Source organism: Impatiens glandulifera, chromosome 5 (genome assembly GCF_907164915.1).
Source record: "Impatiens glandulifera chromosome 5, dImpGla2.1, whole genome shotgun sequence".
NCBI classification, from domain to species: Eukaryota; Viridiplantae; Streptophyta; class Magnoliopsida; order Ericales; family Balsaminaceae; genus Impatiens; species Impatiens glandulifera.
This window is the reverse complement of record NC_061866.1, coordinates 41,971,877-41,991,770: the sequence shown is the minus strand read 5'-3', so window position 1 is coordinate 41,991,770 and position 19,894 is coordinate 41,971,877. Positions and strand designations below refer to the sequence as shown.

At 26.7% G+C, this 19,894-nt stretch overlaps 1 protein-coding gene across 1 annotated transcript; it reads left to right on the top strand.

Moving 5' to 3' along the window:
- The first annotated feature begins 101 nt into the window (after positions 1-101).
- On the top strand, positions 102-18,330 carry LOC124939387 (cucumisin-like). The gene is made up of 10 exons (XM_047479866.1): positions 102-175; positions 11,494-11,585; positions 11,682-11,928; positions 12,077-12,590; positions 12,717-12,817; positions 14,630-14,851; positions 14,929-15,043; positions 15,189-15,402; positions 15,508-16,001; positions 18,220-18,330. The coding sequence occupies exons 1-10, from the start codon at positions 102-104 to the stop codon at positions 18,328-18,330; spliced, it is 2,184 nt and encodes a 727-aa protein (XP_047335822.1).
- Positions 18,331-19,894: the final 1,564 nt, after the last annotated feature.

Sequence of the window (19,894 nt, the reverse complement as noted above, 5' to 3'; positions counted from 1 at the left end):
GGTCACTCAATAAACATCAATCTTCTGGCATCTGAGGCTTGGTCTCAAAGGCTTGCAAGAATTGAGTAAGAAAGGAGTTCTTAATACAAGAACTTTAACTCATGGTAATGCAAGAGAAGCTAAATCCAAAGAAAAAGAAAATTTTCTTTATTGGATTTTCAGAGAATGTCAAAAGGTATAGTGTTTGATTAGAAGAAGGTGGAGATAATGTTATGTTAAGTCAAAATGTGAAGTTTGACAAAGCTGGAGCACACACAATGAAGATACAAGTAGTGATTCAAGAGATATCACAACTCAAGGTGAATACATGTCATAAAAAATGCACACTACCAAGGGAGAATTGTCACGGGACCATTGAGATTTCTTCTAATATTGGGGAAGAGGATGATCTTGGTGAAGAGGTATCCTTGGCCATGGATGGAGAAAAAATGGTACACAACAAATCTTATAGAAAAGATGTTTACCGATGACGACATTGTCAACATGTGGACAAGGCAATCCTTCAGGTAAAATTACAAGATTGCATTAAGTTGGCATGTGATTAAGGTTTGGCATATTGCTAGTTAACACGCAATATGAATAAAAGACTAAGAAGAAGACTAATGAAAGACACTTATAAGTTTAGCTGGAGACATCATGAAGCAACTCTCAAACAAACTAAGAAAAAATTATTGCATTATCTTTTAATATGAGAAGATGAATAAGACCTTGAGTGAGATTCTAAGTTATGAAAAATACTAAATGGGAGGCTCGGTCAATTCGAATGAGATGATTTTGGTACTTCTTTTATTCTATCTTAATTGTCCATGTATTGTGGATCATAGTTAAGATTACTGAGATGATTGATTTATCATCTAATTAAGAAAATGATTGAGACATTGAATGAGATTTCTAGTAATGAAAGGGAGCTAGATGAGATGCTTAGTCAAATCAAATGTGAATGAGATCATTGAATTATTATGTAATGCGAGAAGATGAATGAAACCTTCAATATGATTTCTAGTTATGAAAAAAGGGCTAGATGAGACGCTCAATCAATTCAAATGAAAGGACACTCACGAATTTTTTCGAATAAACTATGAAACATGGTAAAAACAATTGAAGACAATTAGTGAATCTTGAAAGAATATTCTTGAATATTTAGTTGTTTTGACATTATTCAAAAACTAGTAGATTGCAAGTTAATTTGTTCAAGGAGAAATATGTGGTTCAAACTAGTTAAGTGTGCAAAGTTCAAGTCAAGATGGGTGACAAATGTTTTGCTAGATCTTGAGCTTAAGTAAAGAGATGTCGCTAGATACCTAATTATTTTTTATGAAGTAGATGGTGAAAGTTTGACTTGGGTCTTCTTTCTTTCGATTAGTATCTAACTTTGAGGAAGTAGACGAAGGATGTTCGTTTGGGGTGTCTTCGATTTTTGAAAGATACCTGATTTTGAAAAAGTAGACGATGGTAGTCCGTCTTGAGTCTTCTTGGCTTTCGATCAATATCTAACTTTGAGGAAGTAGACGATGAATGTTCGTTTGGAGTGTCCTCATTTTTTTTTGACAAATATATGATTTTGAAAAAGTAGATGATGGAAGTTCATCTTGGGTTTTCTCGGCTTCGATCAATATCTTATTTTGAGAAAGTAGACGATGGATGTTTATCTTGAGTGTCCTCATTTTCGATAGATATATGATTTTGAAGAAGTGGACAAGGAAGTTCGTCTTGGGTCTTCTCGGATTTTGATTAGTATCTTATTTTATGGAAGTAAGAAATGAAGTTCGTTATGAGTGTCCACTTTTTTGATAGATATTTAATTTTGAAAATGAAGAAGATAGAGAGATAGAGGCAAATTAAGACAAAGGCAGGTCTTACGAAGAAAAGCTATGTTTCTTCAACTACTTTCTCTTCACTCTCTAGATACATATGATTATGTATTTTCACAATTTATGAAGATACATTCCATATGTATGTACCATTTTTCATGTTGATGATGTTCTCGAGAATCTATGTAATCTGTGAGATTGTAAATTCCAGAGACAAGAACAAGACAAAGAGAGGGAGACAAATCAAGACGAAGGCAGGTGTTAGCATTTTTCTTCAACCACTTTCTATTCACTCCCTATATACCTAGGTTAGGTATCTCCACCATTGGTGAAGATACATTTGATATGTATGTACCATCTTAGGATCATTTCAACTAAAGTAGAGTCTCCCACATTTCACCATTACTTCTTATCTTATTGGTTACTACTACAATTCTAGCAAAAATAGTCATTTATCGTCTCTTTATTTTTCATCTAAAGTATTTAGAATTCTCTACGTAGAGTATTCATAAGTGACCTTTTACCTTCTAATTATCTCCATAGTTGCTCTTTAAAGAGTCTCATATGATTTTGGAGATAGTTTTATTCAATATTTATTCGAACGTTACTCAATTGAATGCTTGATACAAATAGTTTTTCACCTTACAGTTTTTCATATTCATCTCGTTAAATTTAATTCTAGATCCACTAGTTGCTGGATCACTGAGCGCCTCAAATCCTGTTTCTACTAAATCTCACCGATCCTTGGAGCGAAGTAAGTTTTCAATTAACTCGCTCCAGTGATCGTTACAGAGACCGTTAAAACTAGAGATTCTCATTGTAGTGACCTCAACTCTTTCATCCACTATTATTTTCTTATTTTCTTTTATCTCACAGATCCGGTCAATCAAGCTTAAGGCTCAATTCCTCACTTCAAGCTCATAACTTGATTCATTCGTGTTTGAGATTCTTTGGATTTTAATACCACTTGTTAGAATTAAAAGATTGCAAAACTAACAAATTTATTTACTAACAACACTAGAAAGATCCATGTGCGATTCACACGGATAAAAATATAAACAAAATAAATTTAATAAAAAAATTAAAATAATATGTAATCAATGTTTAAAATTCTTAATAAATCACAAATAATATATTGAAATAATAAATAGAAACTCTCATTCCATTCACTTCGCTAAAACAATACATGTTCTCAAATATCTCATAACATATTTTTTCCTAATGAACCTCTAATTTCGTGACCTTATACTTTCTCTTTGGTCAATTAAATATTTGAATAATATTTTTTGATATTTAGCATTGCGAACTCACACTTTGGTCAATCAAATATTTGATTCATATTTTTTAACCGTTTTCAATTTTTACCGGCTATTATCCCTCGACAAATCACATCTCAATCATACTTGGTTAAAGGGTTGTACTTGTTTTATTAAGTTACAAGTTTGAAACATACATATAGCATTTTTAATTTTAATTTTAACCGTTTTAAATTTAAATCCGATCCTAAATTAATGGGTATATATATAATAAATGAATAATTAATTATGAAACTTAATTAATAATAGAATAACAAAAGTTTTGTATAATTTTGTATAATTATATATTTTTATTTTTTCAATCAATAAATAATTATATATATAACCATCTAATTAAAAAATAATTCGTAATATAATTAAATAAAAATAAATTAACCTGATTTAATTATTAGTCTCTCATTTGTATTAACATATTTTTATTTTTCCATATTTATTAAATTAATTTTTAATAATTTTGAATTTAAATTAAAATATTTTTTAAGTATCTACATATTTATTTGAAATGCCATTATTTTAACTATTTTTTTAATTTTTGTTTTTAAATAATCTGATTTAATTATTTGTCTTTAATTTGTGTTAACATATTTTTCTCTCTCCATATTTATTAATTTAATCTTTAATATTTTTTAATTTAGATTAAAATACTTTTTACTTATCTCTATATTTATTAGATATACCATTATTTTAACTATTATTATTAATTTAACTTTTTAAATAAATTATATATATATATATAATACTATTTTTAATCATTATTTTATAATATATAATTATATATAAAATTTTAAAACTATTTTAAACTAATTATCTAAATAATTTATTACAAATTTCTAATTTTTATATATTCTTTCTATATATCTATTATTCATATAATTAATTTTTTATTCATTATATTTTTATTTTTTATTTAATAAAATGATTAAATATATATATACATAAAATTATAAAATAAATTCAATAATTATAAATAATTTAATGTTAAATAATTAACATTTCAAACTCATGGTTCGAATTTCAACTGGTGCAAATTTGATATTTAAAGAATGGTAGTGCAAATGTATTTGCAAATAAGGTAAAATAAAAGTCCAATTTTAAATTTTGACACTTGTCTGATCCAAGAAATATAAATTTAATGCGACTATTTTTAATGTCTATTTTGCTATTATGTTTTCTCTTTCTTTTGTTATTATTTTTGTAGGTTAATTAGAATATTAGAAAATTAATATTATAAATTCATCCATAATGAAATAAAATATTTATTTATATACTATGAATAATGCTATAATTATTCAATTATGTGATTTGTTTTTCTATTTTATTATCAATTTTTATCATATAATATAATTTAATTGAATAGTTATTAAAAAAAATTCGAAACATGTGATCTTGATTATTAATTTTAAATCGAAAATATATTTTTTAAATTATTATATAACGTATTAATATTTGATAATTTATTTAATTAATTTTTGCCCTCACAAGGTGACTAGGCTAATTTAATAAATGAATAATATGTCTTCATACATCATCTTGTTTTACATTGTTCATTATACATTTATTTTTCTTTGAAATTGAACTTTATATATTTATTTTTGTTTGAAATTTCTCTTCATACATATTTATTTATTTGAATTTACATAAAAATAATAATTAATACCATTTAAAATGTTAAACTCGTTAGTTTGTAAGTTTGTATTGAAAATATGCACAAATTCCTTTTATATTAGATATATTCATTTTTTATTTATTAAATCCTAATATGGGCCACCAGTAAGAAAAGCATTAATGCCGTCTGAGTTTTTTCGCTCGCAGATTTGAATTAAAGGGATTGAGGGAATGATGCCATGGTGGGTAGGATTTGAGAATGAAAGAATGATGGTTCGAACGCGTTAATAAATGAATTTCTTGAAAGAAAATATATTGATAAAATATGTGAATTTCAGAGTGATGGAATGGTGGTGCAAATTTGAGAATGAAAGAATGGTGGTTCGAACGCGTTAATAGATGAATTTCTTGAAAGAAAATATATTGATAAAATATGTGAATTTCAGAGTGATGGAATGGTGGAGCAAATTTGAAAATGAAAGAATATAGTGGTTTGAACGCGATAATAGAGTCTTTGAAGGATAAGATATAATGAAACATGGTGTATTTAGGGAAATGCGGAATTTGAGAATAAAATAATAGTGATTTGAATGTCGTTAATAATGAAATCTTTGAAGAATAAGATATGTAGGATAAAGTTCTTAAATTTTCGGAATGGATATGGCGTGGTCCCTTAAATTTTTTTTTGAAACTTAAAGACAGCGCGAGCAAGATGATCAACATTCAAATTGGAAATGGTAATGACACTCTGTTCTTGAATGACCCCTGGTTCGAAAACAGACCCATCCTTCATAACAGTGTATTCTCCATCACTCAAATCAGGTGAGAATTTCAATTGGCCACAGTTCAACAAGTCAAAATCGGCGATTAGAACAGCCTTCTGAGGACTATTCCAGAAGGTGCGAGAATCCTTGAAGCACTTTCATCCTATCATCTGAATAATAATGAGGATTCTCATGTTTGAAGTGTCGAGAACAATGGTAGGTTCAACTCAGGGTCTGCATGGGTTTGTGTTGTGATCATGGGAATGTTGTCCCATGGTCCCACTTAGTGTGGTCTACCAAAGTGATCCCTAGACACCAATTCATTTTATGGATCGCCTTTCGTGAGAGACTCAATACCCGTGATCGGATAAAGAAGTACATGAGCATCCCGGATCCTAATTGCTTTCTTTGGTTGGGAAATAAGGAGTCCATTTAACACCTCCTTGGGAACTGCCCTTTTGCCTCCTTGCTTTGGCGTAGATTCTCCGCATCAATGAGCCTCCTCATCTTCCCAAACAAATGGACTAACATCAAGGACCTCGCCATCATAAAGACCAAGGGCAACGAATTCAGCTCTAATACTTTCAAGTATTTTTTCGCCAACATTGTTTATCACATTTGGATGGAGAGGAACGCTAGATCCTTCTCAGGTGTCCGCAACTGTGTGGATACAGTCTGGAACAATATTGTCACCGATGACAACTCCCTCATTTGAACGTGGAGACGTAATCCTACAGGCAAGAAGAATTGGTTAATCTGTAAAAACTAGAACACCGCTTACGAGAAAGTCACCATAACGACTGATTTCATTATACTTTAATTCTCAATTCTCATCTTTTATCTATATTTTTTTTGTTCCTCATTCAGTTTGTTTTTTTACTCTGATTTCCTTTGAACTCATGTAACTCCTTTGCCTTTTTATGGCTTATATTATATTACGCTACGTTGCCTTTAAAAAAAAAATCTAAAATTTTAAGTATATATATTTTAATATGTCATTTTATAACTATTTTACTATTAATTTGAGAGGTGTGTATAATTTGAAAAGATCAATTAAGAGATTTGAAAAAAAATAATGATAAACACATTCAAAATGAGGGAAAATAAATGTTCACCAATTTTTTATTTTGATATTTTAACTTCTCCTATAGAACAAATATAAATTTAATGTGACTACTTTTAATGTCCATTTTGCTATAATGTTTTTTTTTATCACTTTGCAGGTTAATTTTGAATGGTTAATTAGAATATTATAAATTCATTCAAAATATGATAAAATATTTATTTATGTACTATAATTATTCGATTTTGTAATTTGTTTTTCTATTTTATTATCAGTTTTTACCATGTAATATTTTTAATTTAATTGGATAGTTATTAAATATTTTTTTTAAACCTGTGATCTTGATTACTAATTTTAAATCGAAAAGATATTTTTAAAATTATTATATAACGTATCAATGTTTGGTAATTTATTTGATTAATTCTTGCAATTGCAAAGGTGACTACTAATTTAATAAATGGATAATATGTCTTCTACATGCTCGTTTTACATAGTTCATTATACATTTATTTTTATTTGAAATTGAACTTTATATATATTTATTTTTGTTTGAAATTTCTAAGTTTTTATTTATTTGTTTGAATTTACATCAAAAATAACTAATACCATTTAAAATGTTATTAACTCGTTAATTTGTATTAAAAATTGAGAAATATGTATAATTTGAAAAGATCAATTAAGAGATTCGAGACGAGAAAATGATAAATACATTCAAAATGAGGTAAAATAAATATTTATCAATTTTAAATTTTGACATTAACTGTCCGATAGAACAAATATAAATTTTGATGTAAGATTTTTTAATGTCCATTTTGCTATTATGTTTTCTCTTTTTTATTTTTTATTTATTTTTGTATGTTAATTTTAAATGGTTAATTAGAATATTATAAATTAATATTATAAATTTATTCAAAATGGGATAAAATATTTATTTATGTACTATAATTATTCAATTATATATGTGATTTGCTTATCTATTTTATTATCATTTTTTACCATATAATATTTGTTAATTTAATAGAATAGTTATTAAATATATTTTTAAATATGTGATCTTGATTATTAATTTCAAAATAATTTTTTAAAAATTATTATATAATGTATCAATGTTTGGTAATTTACTTGATTAATTTTTCACAAGGTGACTATGCTAATTTATTAAATGGATAATATGTCTTCATCATGATCATCTTGTTTTACATTGTTCATTCTGCATTTATTTTTATTTGAAATTGGACTTTATATATTTAATTTTGTTTAAAATTTTTCTTTATATATTTATTTGTTTGAATTTATATAAAAATAACTAATATCATTTAAAATGTTATAATTTTTTTTATTAAAAATAAGTCACAAATTTCTTTTTTTATGTGATATATTCTTTTTTATTTTTCTAAATCCTACCCTAACCCTAGGCCTAGTAGTAAAAATATATTGAATAGCGTCAGGTTTTAATCAGCATAGGGAATGACCCATTGGATTTAAATAATTATATGATTAATTTAATATTAAAATAAAATAATAAATTTTTAAAAATTTAGACATCATATTTTACTTTTAATAATATATAATTATGTTCTGAATTATTCTAATTAAATTATTTAAAATTTAAATATTGAAATATATAATAAAATTATAGTAACTACAAAAAGATATTATAAATAGTTAAGCTCAATTATTAATGAGTCAAAATTACACCCTTCACAAGAGACTTAAGGATTAGATACATGGAAACTCAGCACGAATTAAAAATTGATTCTTTATATATTCAACATTTCATATACTTTCTTGATGTATAAATCATCAAATAATATTAAAAAAATTAATTACACAGAAGATTTTGATTTTCATATTTGTTTTTCTATTTATTAGTATATATATACTCTTTCTAGTATATTAGCTAACTTGATAATTTCTTGACTATTGAAAATATTTTAAAAATTAAAATAAAATCATACGAAATTATTTAAAGTTAATAATTTAAACTATGTCAAAAAAAATTGATACTTTAAATTAATAAGTATTATACATTATAACCTAAAATTGAATTCAAATAAAAAATAAAAAAATAATATCTTTAAATAGGATAACAAATTAACATAATTAAATATAAGCAAACATGACTTATCATTTTATTAACATTGCCTAAATAAAATATGAACATTGGCATAAACACTTTTAAAAAACATATATAATTTGTCGGTATTCAATTTAAATCTCTTTTATTATATTTTGTTTGAAATATTTCTATACACTAACTCTTTTTAAACAAAATAGAATGTACAAAGAGTTTTATCAAACAAATTAGTGTAGGAGAGATATTTCAAACAAAATATATTTTATATTTAAAAAGCAAAATATATATTATCCCTAATTTATATTCATTTTCAACTTCCTACCCTCATTTCAAATATTGTGCATAAACCAAAAAAGACATTCTAAATGTCACATATATGCTATTATTCCCCACATATAAATTTCTGTATTTATCCAATATGCATCTTATAATTTCTCAAAATTTGTAATTGCCAAGATTCGAACCTCTTATAATATTTTGTAATAAACTCGCTTAACATTACCCTATCACACATAAAAAATATTATTCTATCACATAAATTTTATAGTTTTTGAAATTTTCCATTTACTAGAAACTTTTTCATTATTAGATCACTTAATATCATTTTTTTTATATTTATAATTTTGTATAAATATATTTTAATTGATATTAGTTTATATATATATATATATATATATATAATAAAAAGTATTAAGTTATTATAAGAAAATAAATATATAGTTATAGAAGAGAAAATATTAATTCCAAAATAATATTTTTTAAATAAAGTAAGAGATATTTTTTTAATAGTTTAGTTTTTTAATTAAAATAAAAATTAAATTATTGAATATGAATATATTTTTATAAAAAATTATTCTCAATAAGTTCAATTAGGAGTAGCATCTAAAAAAATATATTAATTAATAAATAATAATATAAAATAACATCTATAAAATAAAAAATAACAATGCATGATGATCGATATAGCTATTAAATTATACTAAGAATTTACAAAATAAAAAATTTCAACGTTTAGGCAATTTGTTGAGTGTCACTCCAAAGAAAAACTCATTTAAATTCTTAAACAATGAATATTAAAGTAGAGCAAGTTGAACCAGCCATTAAAATAGTGTCCAAAAGATCTCTACTAAATATACGAAACCGACAGTTAAAATTATCTTTAATCAAGTGTTAGTGTTAGTAAGTAATGCAGAATAAAAATCTTGTTCGCCAAAATGGTAAGAAACCATACAAATCATTTGAGAATACATGTAAAAAAGTCTCTATGTGAAAAAACAATTATAATAATCTTTATTGAAAAAATAAAAATAACAACGGATTCGATTATTTCTTCTTATGCGTTAAGAAGGGGACGAATATTGACTCGAGAAATGATCACAACAAAATCAGAGAATATAAATATCAATTAAACTTAATATCGAACCAAAATAATTAAAGATTACATAAATAAACAAAGATATTACCTATACACATGGAAGATTACATAAATAAAATCCTAACCAAAAATACATTAAAGATTACATTAATAATTTTTTTAAAATAACTTTGTAATTGTAGAAGATATTACCAATATTAGAAAAGTGATAGTAATCTCATTTGAATTACATTTGAATTATATTAATTGCATCAAGCACTAATTAAAAACTTCAATAGTTCAATTTTGAAAAGTTTCCATTTTATTAATGTGTATATCTAAGTTAAAAACCAAAAATAAAATACATAAAATAATTAGAAAAGAGCCATTAATTGAAAATTTCTAATCTATATATATAATGATGCTTAATTTTTAAAGTGATTGGATTGCCAGATCGAGAGTTATGGTTAATTTGGATATATCTGTGAAAGTAAATGAATACTTAGGTCGGATTGTGGGTTGACCCGCTCGTAAACTTAATCTATACATTAAAAATAAAATAATCATATTTCAAACTTACAACCTAACAAAAACAAGTAACACTTTTTAACCAACTAGGCTAATATAATAAGACTTCATATTTTAAATTCAATACCAATTAATTGAACGCGAGACATTTAAACAATATAAGTTCAAATGATACTTAATTTTTAAAGTGTCCGGATTGTCAGGTCGAGAGATGTGGTTAATTTTAATATATATATGAAAATAAATAGTTATTAGTATTTCCATAGTTTTTAGGATATATAAAGGGTCTCCCAATAAGAACAAATCTTACAACTTAGTAAGGCAAGGAAATCACATAAGATATGATGCAAACAAGAACATATTTAGATGTTTTAAGTTTTCTTCAACTATGTACATTTTATGTTATGTTTCTTACTTTCACCAATGTAAACGGGCAAGATAGACAGGTACACACTCGTTATTCAACTTTTAATATTAAATCTTAATCTATATTTTGATTAGGCATTGTTTGTAGTGATTTTTTTAATACAAAACTGAAATAGTTTATATAAAAATAAACTTAGACACCATTCTAAGATCACATCTATGTTCAATTTTTATTGAGAACCTCAAAAGTCACATGTTTTATAATAAAAAAAAATTAAATAGTTCATAAAAAATATACATTAGACACCATTCATGATTCAAAAATAAAGTATGTTTAAATAATCATTCACATCTTATCAACAAAACAATTTTTATATGTACAAAATAAACTAGTTATTATGTTTATACAGGAATATATAGTGTACATGGGAGACTAGAATCCGACCTCAGACATCCCTACACCTATCTTGCATTCAAGATTTCTAGAAAAAGCTCTTCACATGTAATATTACTAATAACTGTTTTTTAAATATTCTTCTTTTGTTATTAATACAAATCACATCACTTTTATGACTAAGCTGTTTATTTCATTTTTGTTTTCTTCTGTAGAAACTCATCGACATCACTTATTCACAGTTACAAAAGTATTTTCAATGGTTTTGTTGCCCTATTGACCAATGATGAGGTTCACCGGATTTCTGGTAAGATAATTAATTAGTTAAAAAATAATTAACTAACTTTATAACAAATTAAATCATGTTAAGTCCATTTTATTAATCAATTAATTGAATGATCAGCAATGGAAGAAGTTGTATCAGTGTTTCCAAATAGAAAAAATCATATGCACACTACAAAATCATGGGACTTTTTGAAATTTTCTCAAACGGTTAGCAGAGTGAAAAAGGTTGAGAGCAACATCATTGTTGGAGTAATAGATTCTAGAATTTGGCCAGAATTAGATAGCTTTAGTGATGTTGGAATGAGATCGCCGCCGAGCAAATGGAAGGGATTGTGTCATGGGCTACGGAATTTCAAATGTAACAAGTAAGGACTTGTTTTATTTGAATTATCAAACAAACTACTCAAACAAATTTAAAACAATCTTATATTATCATTTATAACATTTTAAAATATTAAATAATTCAAATTTTATAGTACAAGATGATATTATTATATATCTCAATTAATGCAGCAAAATAATTGGAGCAAGGTACTACAGAAGAAATGGCAAATTCTCCCAAGAGGATATTATTTCTCCAAGAGATACCATTGGTCATGGAACTCATGTAGCTTCAATCATTGCCGGAAATCTTGTTAGTTCGGCGAACTTTTATGGTCTTGGACAAGGTACAGCACGAGGAGGAGTCCCTTCTTCGAGGATTGTGGTATATAAAGTAGTTTGGACTGATGGTTCTGATGACATCGACATCATTGACGCATTTGAGGATGCCATCAAAGATAGGGTTGACATAATATCAATTTCAATGGGAACAGGTATTAATGCAAACTTTTTGAAGGATTCGATAACTGTTGGGAGTTTTCAAGCAATGAGAAAAGGAATTATGACGATATGTTCTGCGGGAAACGGTGGTCCTGAACATGGAACTGTCGAGAATATTTCTCCATGGGTTCTTACCGTCGCAGCAAGTTCCACTGATCGAAAGATAGTCACCTATTTGAAGTTGGGTAATGCCCAGACATTTGTGGTATAGTATTTCATTATCATTTCTTATTTTTTTACTTAGGCACACAATTGCATGCACAACATGGATACAAGATTTTTTTATTTTATTTTGTATTATTGATTTCATTAATTTATCTCTCGAATGCAGGGAACTACATTGAATGCGTTTGATGAGACTAATTTCTCCACTTTGGTGTATGCCGGTGATGTTCCAAATATAAGAGAGATGGTTTCTCGTAATACATCGAGGTATTTACTTAGTTATCATGCATGACTGTTAATTTATTCTCTAAAAATGTTTACCTAGATATTATCACTAAAGGCGAATCCAGGATTTTATTTTTGTGTTGGTTATAAAGATTATATGTATTATATATTATTACGGGTAACAATATTAATCGAAATGATTCACGGATATCTTTATTAAAATAAAATAAATATACGAATTCTAAAAAGTGATAAGAATACACAATTTAAGTAGAAAATTTATATATACTTAAAATTATATAGTTTAAGAGAATTATATTAAGGAAACCTGAGAAGTTAAATTAATTAGGTTTTAAATGAATGAAAGCTAACTATATAAATAAAGAAAATATAAAAGTCTAATTTAATAGATTTTAGTCTAATTTGGTGAGATTGTAGAAAAAAAGACACAAAATGTGAAAATAAAAACAAAGACACAAAATCATCTGAAAAAACTGATTATCAAATGAGTAACCCTCGGAAAAACTATTATAGCATATTAATGCCTTTAAACCGTAAACCATTTTGGAAGAATAAATACAAAAACCAATTTCCAATTGAATGGTTTGCTATATCCAATCAATCAGTTTATTATATGATCGAATATTTATTTTATAATCGATTTAAATTTTGGTTAAATAATATAATCAAATCAATATAACTGTTTTAATTATTTTTAATATTATTTTTATAAACTTTAAAATAGTTTAAAACTAATTTAAAACAAACTACATAGTTTTTTTACTTAATATTTCTCAATTTAGTATGGTTTAAATCTAATTACTCGATAGTGATAAAACATTTTAGGTATTATTATTATTGGTATACACTATTAACAAGTTATAATTCTTTGTTTTTTTGTTTAATATTAATATTACATTTTTTTTTATGAAAATTATGATTTTCACCATTGATATTTGAGTGGTTATATTGGACTTTGCCTTATAAAACTCTGAAATAACATATTGAAAACTGAGAGGGTAACTTTATTTTACAAAAACATTTTTTTAAGTTAATATAATTCTTAAATTGATGTTTTACAACTAATGTTTCCTCTTTTAATCTTAATTTTGTTTAGAATAACTAAGCAAAATTGTTATTGTAATATTATTTCTTAAAAAGGTGAAATGATTATTTTAATATGGCTCTAGTTGAAATCATAAAAAAACTTAATTTATAATGGTTCACAATCTCTATTCATGTATTATATCTGAAATTGATAGGGCGTCATCTAATAAAAAAAATTCTCTTTATAAAACCTCAAATAAATTTATATCTTTGATTAAGAGGCAATCAAAATAATTAAATATTTACAGTGAATTAGTTTTCTCTATTTAATTGACAAACATTCAATATTTGACATCTCCACACTTTAATTTGTAATTACAATTTCAAATGCAAATAAATAGAAAAAATTACTTGGTTTGCTTGCTTGCTGTTATTTTGCTCATACAGATTCATTTTTACAAAGTTAATTATAAACTTGTATAATCTCATAATATTTTTTAACAATAAAACTTGTATGATAAGTAATTACTGAATTTTAATTAATTAGTTTTAAAAATGAATCTTATAATTACTGAACTAAATAATAGTAAAATGAGTTTGTAATCACAATTTCAAATGCATAATATTGATAAAATACTAGTTTCCAAATATCCTCAATGAAGTTTCATGATGTTTCATTTTTTTTATTGTTTTTGAAATCTAAGATTGTGAAAGAAATAGTTTAACTTTCTTAATTTCAATAGTTATTTTATTAAGAAACTAATTATTTCAGTAATTAATTAACAAATTAAATATCATCAAATGCAGACTTTGCCTAGACACAAAGTCACTAGATGCTAGACTTGTAAAAGGTAAGATTGTCATTTGTGATGAATACAATGTAGGGGACGCAGCCTTAACTGCTGGTGCAACTGGTATGGTGATACGAGGCAATGATATCGCTGTCGATTATAGGACATTTGCTCTCCCGGCACTTTTTGTTGGAAACAGGGAGTCATTCGAACTCATGAGATATTTGGTCAGACCAAGGTATTTATGATAATACTTCACTAGATGTTCATTAAAACATATTATAATTTCCTTCATTGATTTATTTTTTAAAACAGGAGTATTCCAACTGCAAGCATATTTAAAAGTCATGAAACATTTGATCAGTTTGCACCATATACTGTATCCTTCTCATCGAGGGGACCAAATCGTATAACACCTCAAATTCTTAAGGTTGTATAGTTAATCCTCTTGTACTGTCATATTGTTAAAGATGAACCCTAATATTGCTCAATTAAGTTATAATTATTTATTTATATAAAAATATTATTAAAACAATATTTCAAAGAAATTATACAATTGTTTTCAATGATTGTAGCCAGATTTGTCTGCGCCTGGTGTTAGAATCTTGGCAGCATGGACACATAACAATTCTCCTTCATTTTCAATGCTTGATTCGAGAAGGGTGTCATATAACATCCTATCAGGTACGTCAATGTCATGCCCACATGCTTCTGCTGCAGCCGCTTATGTCAAATCCTTCCATCCATCATGGTCTCCGACTGCTATAAAATCTGCACTTATAACCACTGGTATAATGACATTTCCTAACTCATTTATTTATTAGAACATGTTTTAATCTTTTTAGAAGCATTATCAAATTGTTTCACATTTGAACCTAAACAATTCTTTTACAGCCTCCGAGATGAGTGCAAGGACAACTCAGTCACTAGAATTTGGTTATGGAGCAGGCCTAATAAACCCTGTAGGTGCCATTAATCCTGGCCTTGTGTATGATGCAAATCTAGCTGACTATGTGCAGTTCTTGTGTGGCCAAAACTACACCAACAAACAGTTGAGCCTTATTACGGGTGACAAAATCGCTTGCACTCATTATGGGAGTAAAACTTCTTTAAATCTTAACTTGCCTTCATTTTCCTTCCCCATCGTTCCGTCAAATACTCCTTTTAATGTCTCCGTTAATAGGAGAGTTACCAATGTTGGATCATTAAGATCTACATACATCGCCAAGATTCTTACTCCGCCTACATTCACAATACGAGTTGTACCGAGCACACTTTCTTTCACTAACGTCGGAGAAGTTAAGTCATTTACATTGATTGTTGAGGGAATAATGAATCATGTGGCAGCGGTTTCGGCTTCTTTGTCATGGATTGGTAGCACAAACAAAGTGAGAAGTCCCATTATTATTTTTGGTTCTTATATACAATGATATGAGATTGTGTATCATGGTAAACATATGTTTTATGAAATGAAAATAAGGGAAATATGAAGAAATAAATAAAGTAAAACATATGTGATTTTATTACATTGAAGGGTTCTCAAATAATGCTATGAATTTTTTAAAATGTGTATTGAGTGATAACTCTATGTTTGTGGTGTGTTAGTGTCCCAACATCGGGGTTTTGATTTATTTCTCCCAATAATTTTATTACCTTTGAATTAAGGTATGAATATTTGCATTCTTTTTCTATGTATGCGATCTTTTACTAATGAGATCTTTTTTATTTAGATTTTCCCTTTATTATTTACTTTATGTAATCTCTGAATATAATAGTTACATCCTCAATTATCTTTTATTTTTTTATATATAAAAAACTAAGATATAAATTGAAATTTATAGAAAACATATAAAAAATAATGTATTTCTAAATAGTATGTGTAATATCCAATTGTCATCAATGTAGAACTTGAAACCTACCCAAATATAGCTAGGGTTCCATTTTAGAACTACAACCCCAAACAAATACTTCTTCACAATAATGATGTATTTTTGGAATTTCATTCAAAATATTGTGCTGGTATATTGAGACACTTTAACAGTATTAATATCATTAAATTTTAAGAAAAAATATATTTAGCTAGAAGTATATCATTTATTTATTTATTTTTCACTATTTTCAATTTGGTAAAGCACTCAAAATATTAATGTATAACATTTATAGTTTAACTACTATCTAATATTTCATAATGAATACAACTAATTTGATATTTATAACCACTAAAATATTTATTACATAAAAATATTTAATTTAATTTAATTATAATTATTCTATGAACACATTATATAATGTTAATAATTAGGTAATCAATATCAATTTATACAGTGATATTTTATTATAATAAGGATTAAATCATTTTATTTAATTATATTATTAATTTAAAATATGTTACCAAAATTACACTTATTGGTGAAAATAATACAAATTAACTTAAAATTCAAACCTAACACCAATAATTAATTTGAATAACTTATTTCACTTTGGGTTGAATATTCATATTCCAAAAAATGTGCTGGCATATTGAATACATTGGGTCTAAACATATAAAATGTGTAAATTATATATATATATATATATATATATATATATATATATATATATATATAAGTTAGGAATATATGACCTCAACTTTAACCTCAACTTTAATTAAAAAAAGTTATAAGGGACAATTGAACTAGGGATATTTCATGATATTAGGAATTACTTTTACACTTACTACAAATATATTAAATGAGTTAAAATATGATAACAATAATAAAATAGGAGGAAATAGCGACACAATTTATCTATGATATCATATTAATGTCGCTGTTGAAAAATAATAATAGTAGTGTATTAGCTATTTATGAAATAGTAACGAGTATTTTATATCACGTTGCCATCTTATCCATTTTATTTTTTAAAGATCAATTATTAATATTTTAATATTTTTTTTTTACTTTTCATCACCCTCATTCACTAGCAACTGGGCATCGCATTCATGAAATGATCACAAGTAGAAAATATAAGAGACATGTTAGGTTTATCTTCCATCTACAAACACGCACAAACAAACACTAACTCAATATTGGAGACTAGAGTGTGGAGTTGAGAATAGATTTACAATATCACAAATATGTATATTCATACTACATAATCTTAGTACAAGGAAAATGTATATTTAATATAAAAGAAAACTATATCTTCCTATAATCTTTATATTAGGAAATAAAATTATCATAAAAAGAAATTATATCTTTTGTTATGGAAATACAATTAGAAAATATTGTAAAAATATTTTGGAAGCTCTTTGAGAAATTTGAACAAAATATTGAAATTGAACTAATTAATGCTTATTTAAAACTGTAGTCGGACACCTCAAAAAGTCAAGTCTTTTCCTTAAGAGCATTGCTTCCTTGTGAGTTTTGTGTAAGCTTTCATTATAATATAATCATTATAATACTACTATAACAATCTTGATAATAAAGTTGAGAGTCTCTTTTGTGCTTCAAAAGTGAATGTTACAGCATCATTTGGTCAAACCACTATAAATCTTGTGTTTGCATTTTTAATTTGATTTCTTTCGTTTCCTTAATTGGTCAATGTTGTTATTGTTCTTGCATTAAGGAATACTTCATCTCCTGGTATCCTAACAAGTGGTATCAGAGCGAGGTTGTTCGAGAGGAGAGAAAGCTGAAGAGATTGGATGATCCTTCGAGAATTATTGACAAGTTCTAGAGAGGTATTTAAAAGATATCCAAGTTGTAATTCTTATTGGTATGAATGATTACCAATTTTGAGGTGAAGAAGTACGAACTACTTCATTTCCAAGGAACAAAACAAGATGACAGATTGTAGACAAGAAGACAATGGAGAAGACATAAATAACATCACGAGAAAGAATGCAGAGCAGTAAGAGTTTAAAGTATATGTTGAAGATTGAAGAAAATGTGAAGTGCTTCCAGTGTTAAAAGGAAGGACACTTTAGAAATGACTTCTAAAGAAGCATAATAGAAAATGTTATGTTTGGAAGGCAAGAGATGGAACATTGCTGGTGAGCAATGTACTTTAGTTGTAATGGAATTAGTAAATAATAATGATGTGTAATCTCTATAAGGTAATTCACAAGTATGTTTAGTTATTATCTCCGCTTTTGCGAGGCTTCAAATCCCTCTCTTTGACTCAATATACATCAATCTTCTAGCATCTGAGGCCTGGTCTCAAAGGCTTGTAAGAATTGAGTAAGAAATGAGTTCTTAATACAAGAACTTTAACTCATGGTAATGCAAGAGAAGTTAAATCCAAAGACAAATAAATTTTTCTTTATTGGATTTTCAAAGAATGTCCAAAGGTATAAAGTTTGATTAGAATAAGTTGGAGATAATGTTATGTTAAGTCGAAATGTAAAGTTTGAAAAAACTGGAGCACACACAATGAAGATACAAGTAATGATTCAAGAGAAATCACAACTCAAGGTGGATACATGTCATCAAAAATGCACACTACCAAGGGAGAATTGTCATGTGACCATTGAGATTTCTTCTAATATTGGGGAGGAGGATGACCTTGGTGAAGAGTTATCCTTGGCCATGGATGGAGGAAAAATGGTACACAAAAAGTCTTATAAAAAGATGTTTACCGATGATGACATTGTCAACATGTTGACAAGGCAATCCTTCGGCCAAATTACAAGATTGCATTGAGTTGGTGGGTAATTAAGGTTTCGCATATTGCTAGTTAACACTCAATATGAATAAAAGACTAAGAAGAAGACTAATGAAAGACACTTATAAGTTTAGTTGGAGACATCATGAAGCAACTCTCAAACGAACCAAGAAAAAATTATTGCATTATCTTTCAATATGAGAAGATGAATAAGACCTTGAGTGAGATTCCTAGTTATAAAAAATGCTAGATGGGAGGCTCGGTCAATTCAAATGTGATGATTTTAGTACTTCTTTTATTCAATCTTAATTGTCCATGCATTGTGGATCATAGTTAAGGTTAATGAGATGATTGATTTGTCATCTTATTAAGAAAATGATTGAGACCTTGAATGACATTTCTAGTCAGGGGGCTAGATGAGAGGCTCGGTCAAATCAAAGGTGAATGAGATCATTAAATTGTCATGTATGCGAGAAGATGAATGAGAGCTTGAATGTGATTCCTAGTTATGAAAAAAAGGCTAGATGAGACGCTCAATTAATTCAAATGAAAGGACATTCACGATTTCTTTTGAATAAACTATGAAACATGGTAAAAACAATTGAAGACAATTAGTGAATCTTGAAAGAATATTCTT

What these genes read in the sequence shown, in the direction of transcription:
- LOC124939387 (XM_047479866.1), top strand. Translation starts at nt 102, where the DNA reads ATGGTAATGCAAGAGAAGCTAAATCCAAAGAAAAAGAAAATTTTCTTT. An exon ending in GTAATGCCCAGACATTTGTG is followed by an intron (nt 12,591 to 12,716) that starts GTATAGTATTTC and finishes TCTCGAATGCAG; the next exon opens with GGAACTACATTGAATGCGTT. An exon ending in TAACACCTCAAATTCTTAAG is followed by an intron (nt 15,044 to 15,188) that starts GTTGTATAGTTA and finishes CAATGATTGTAG; the next exon opens with CCAGATTTGTCTGCGCCTGG.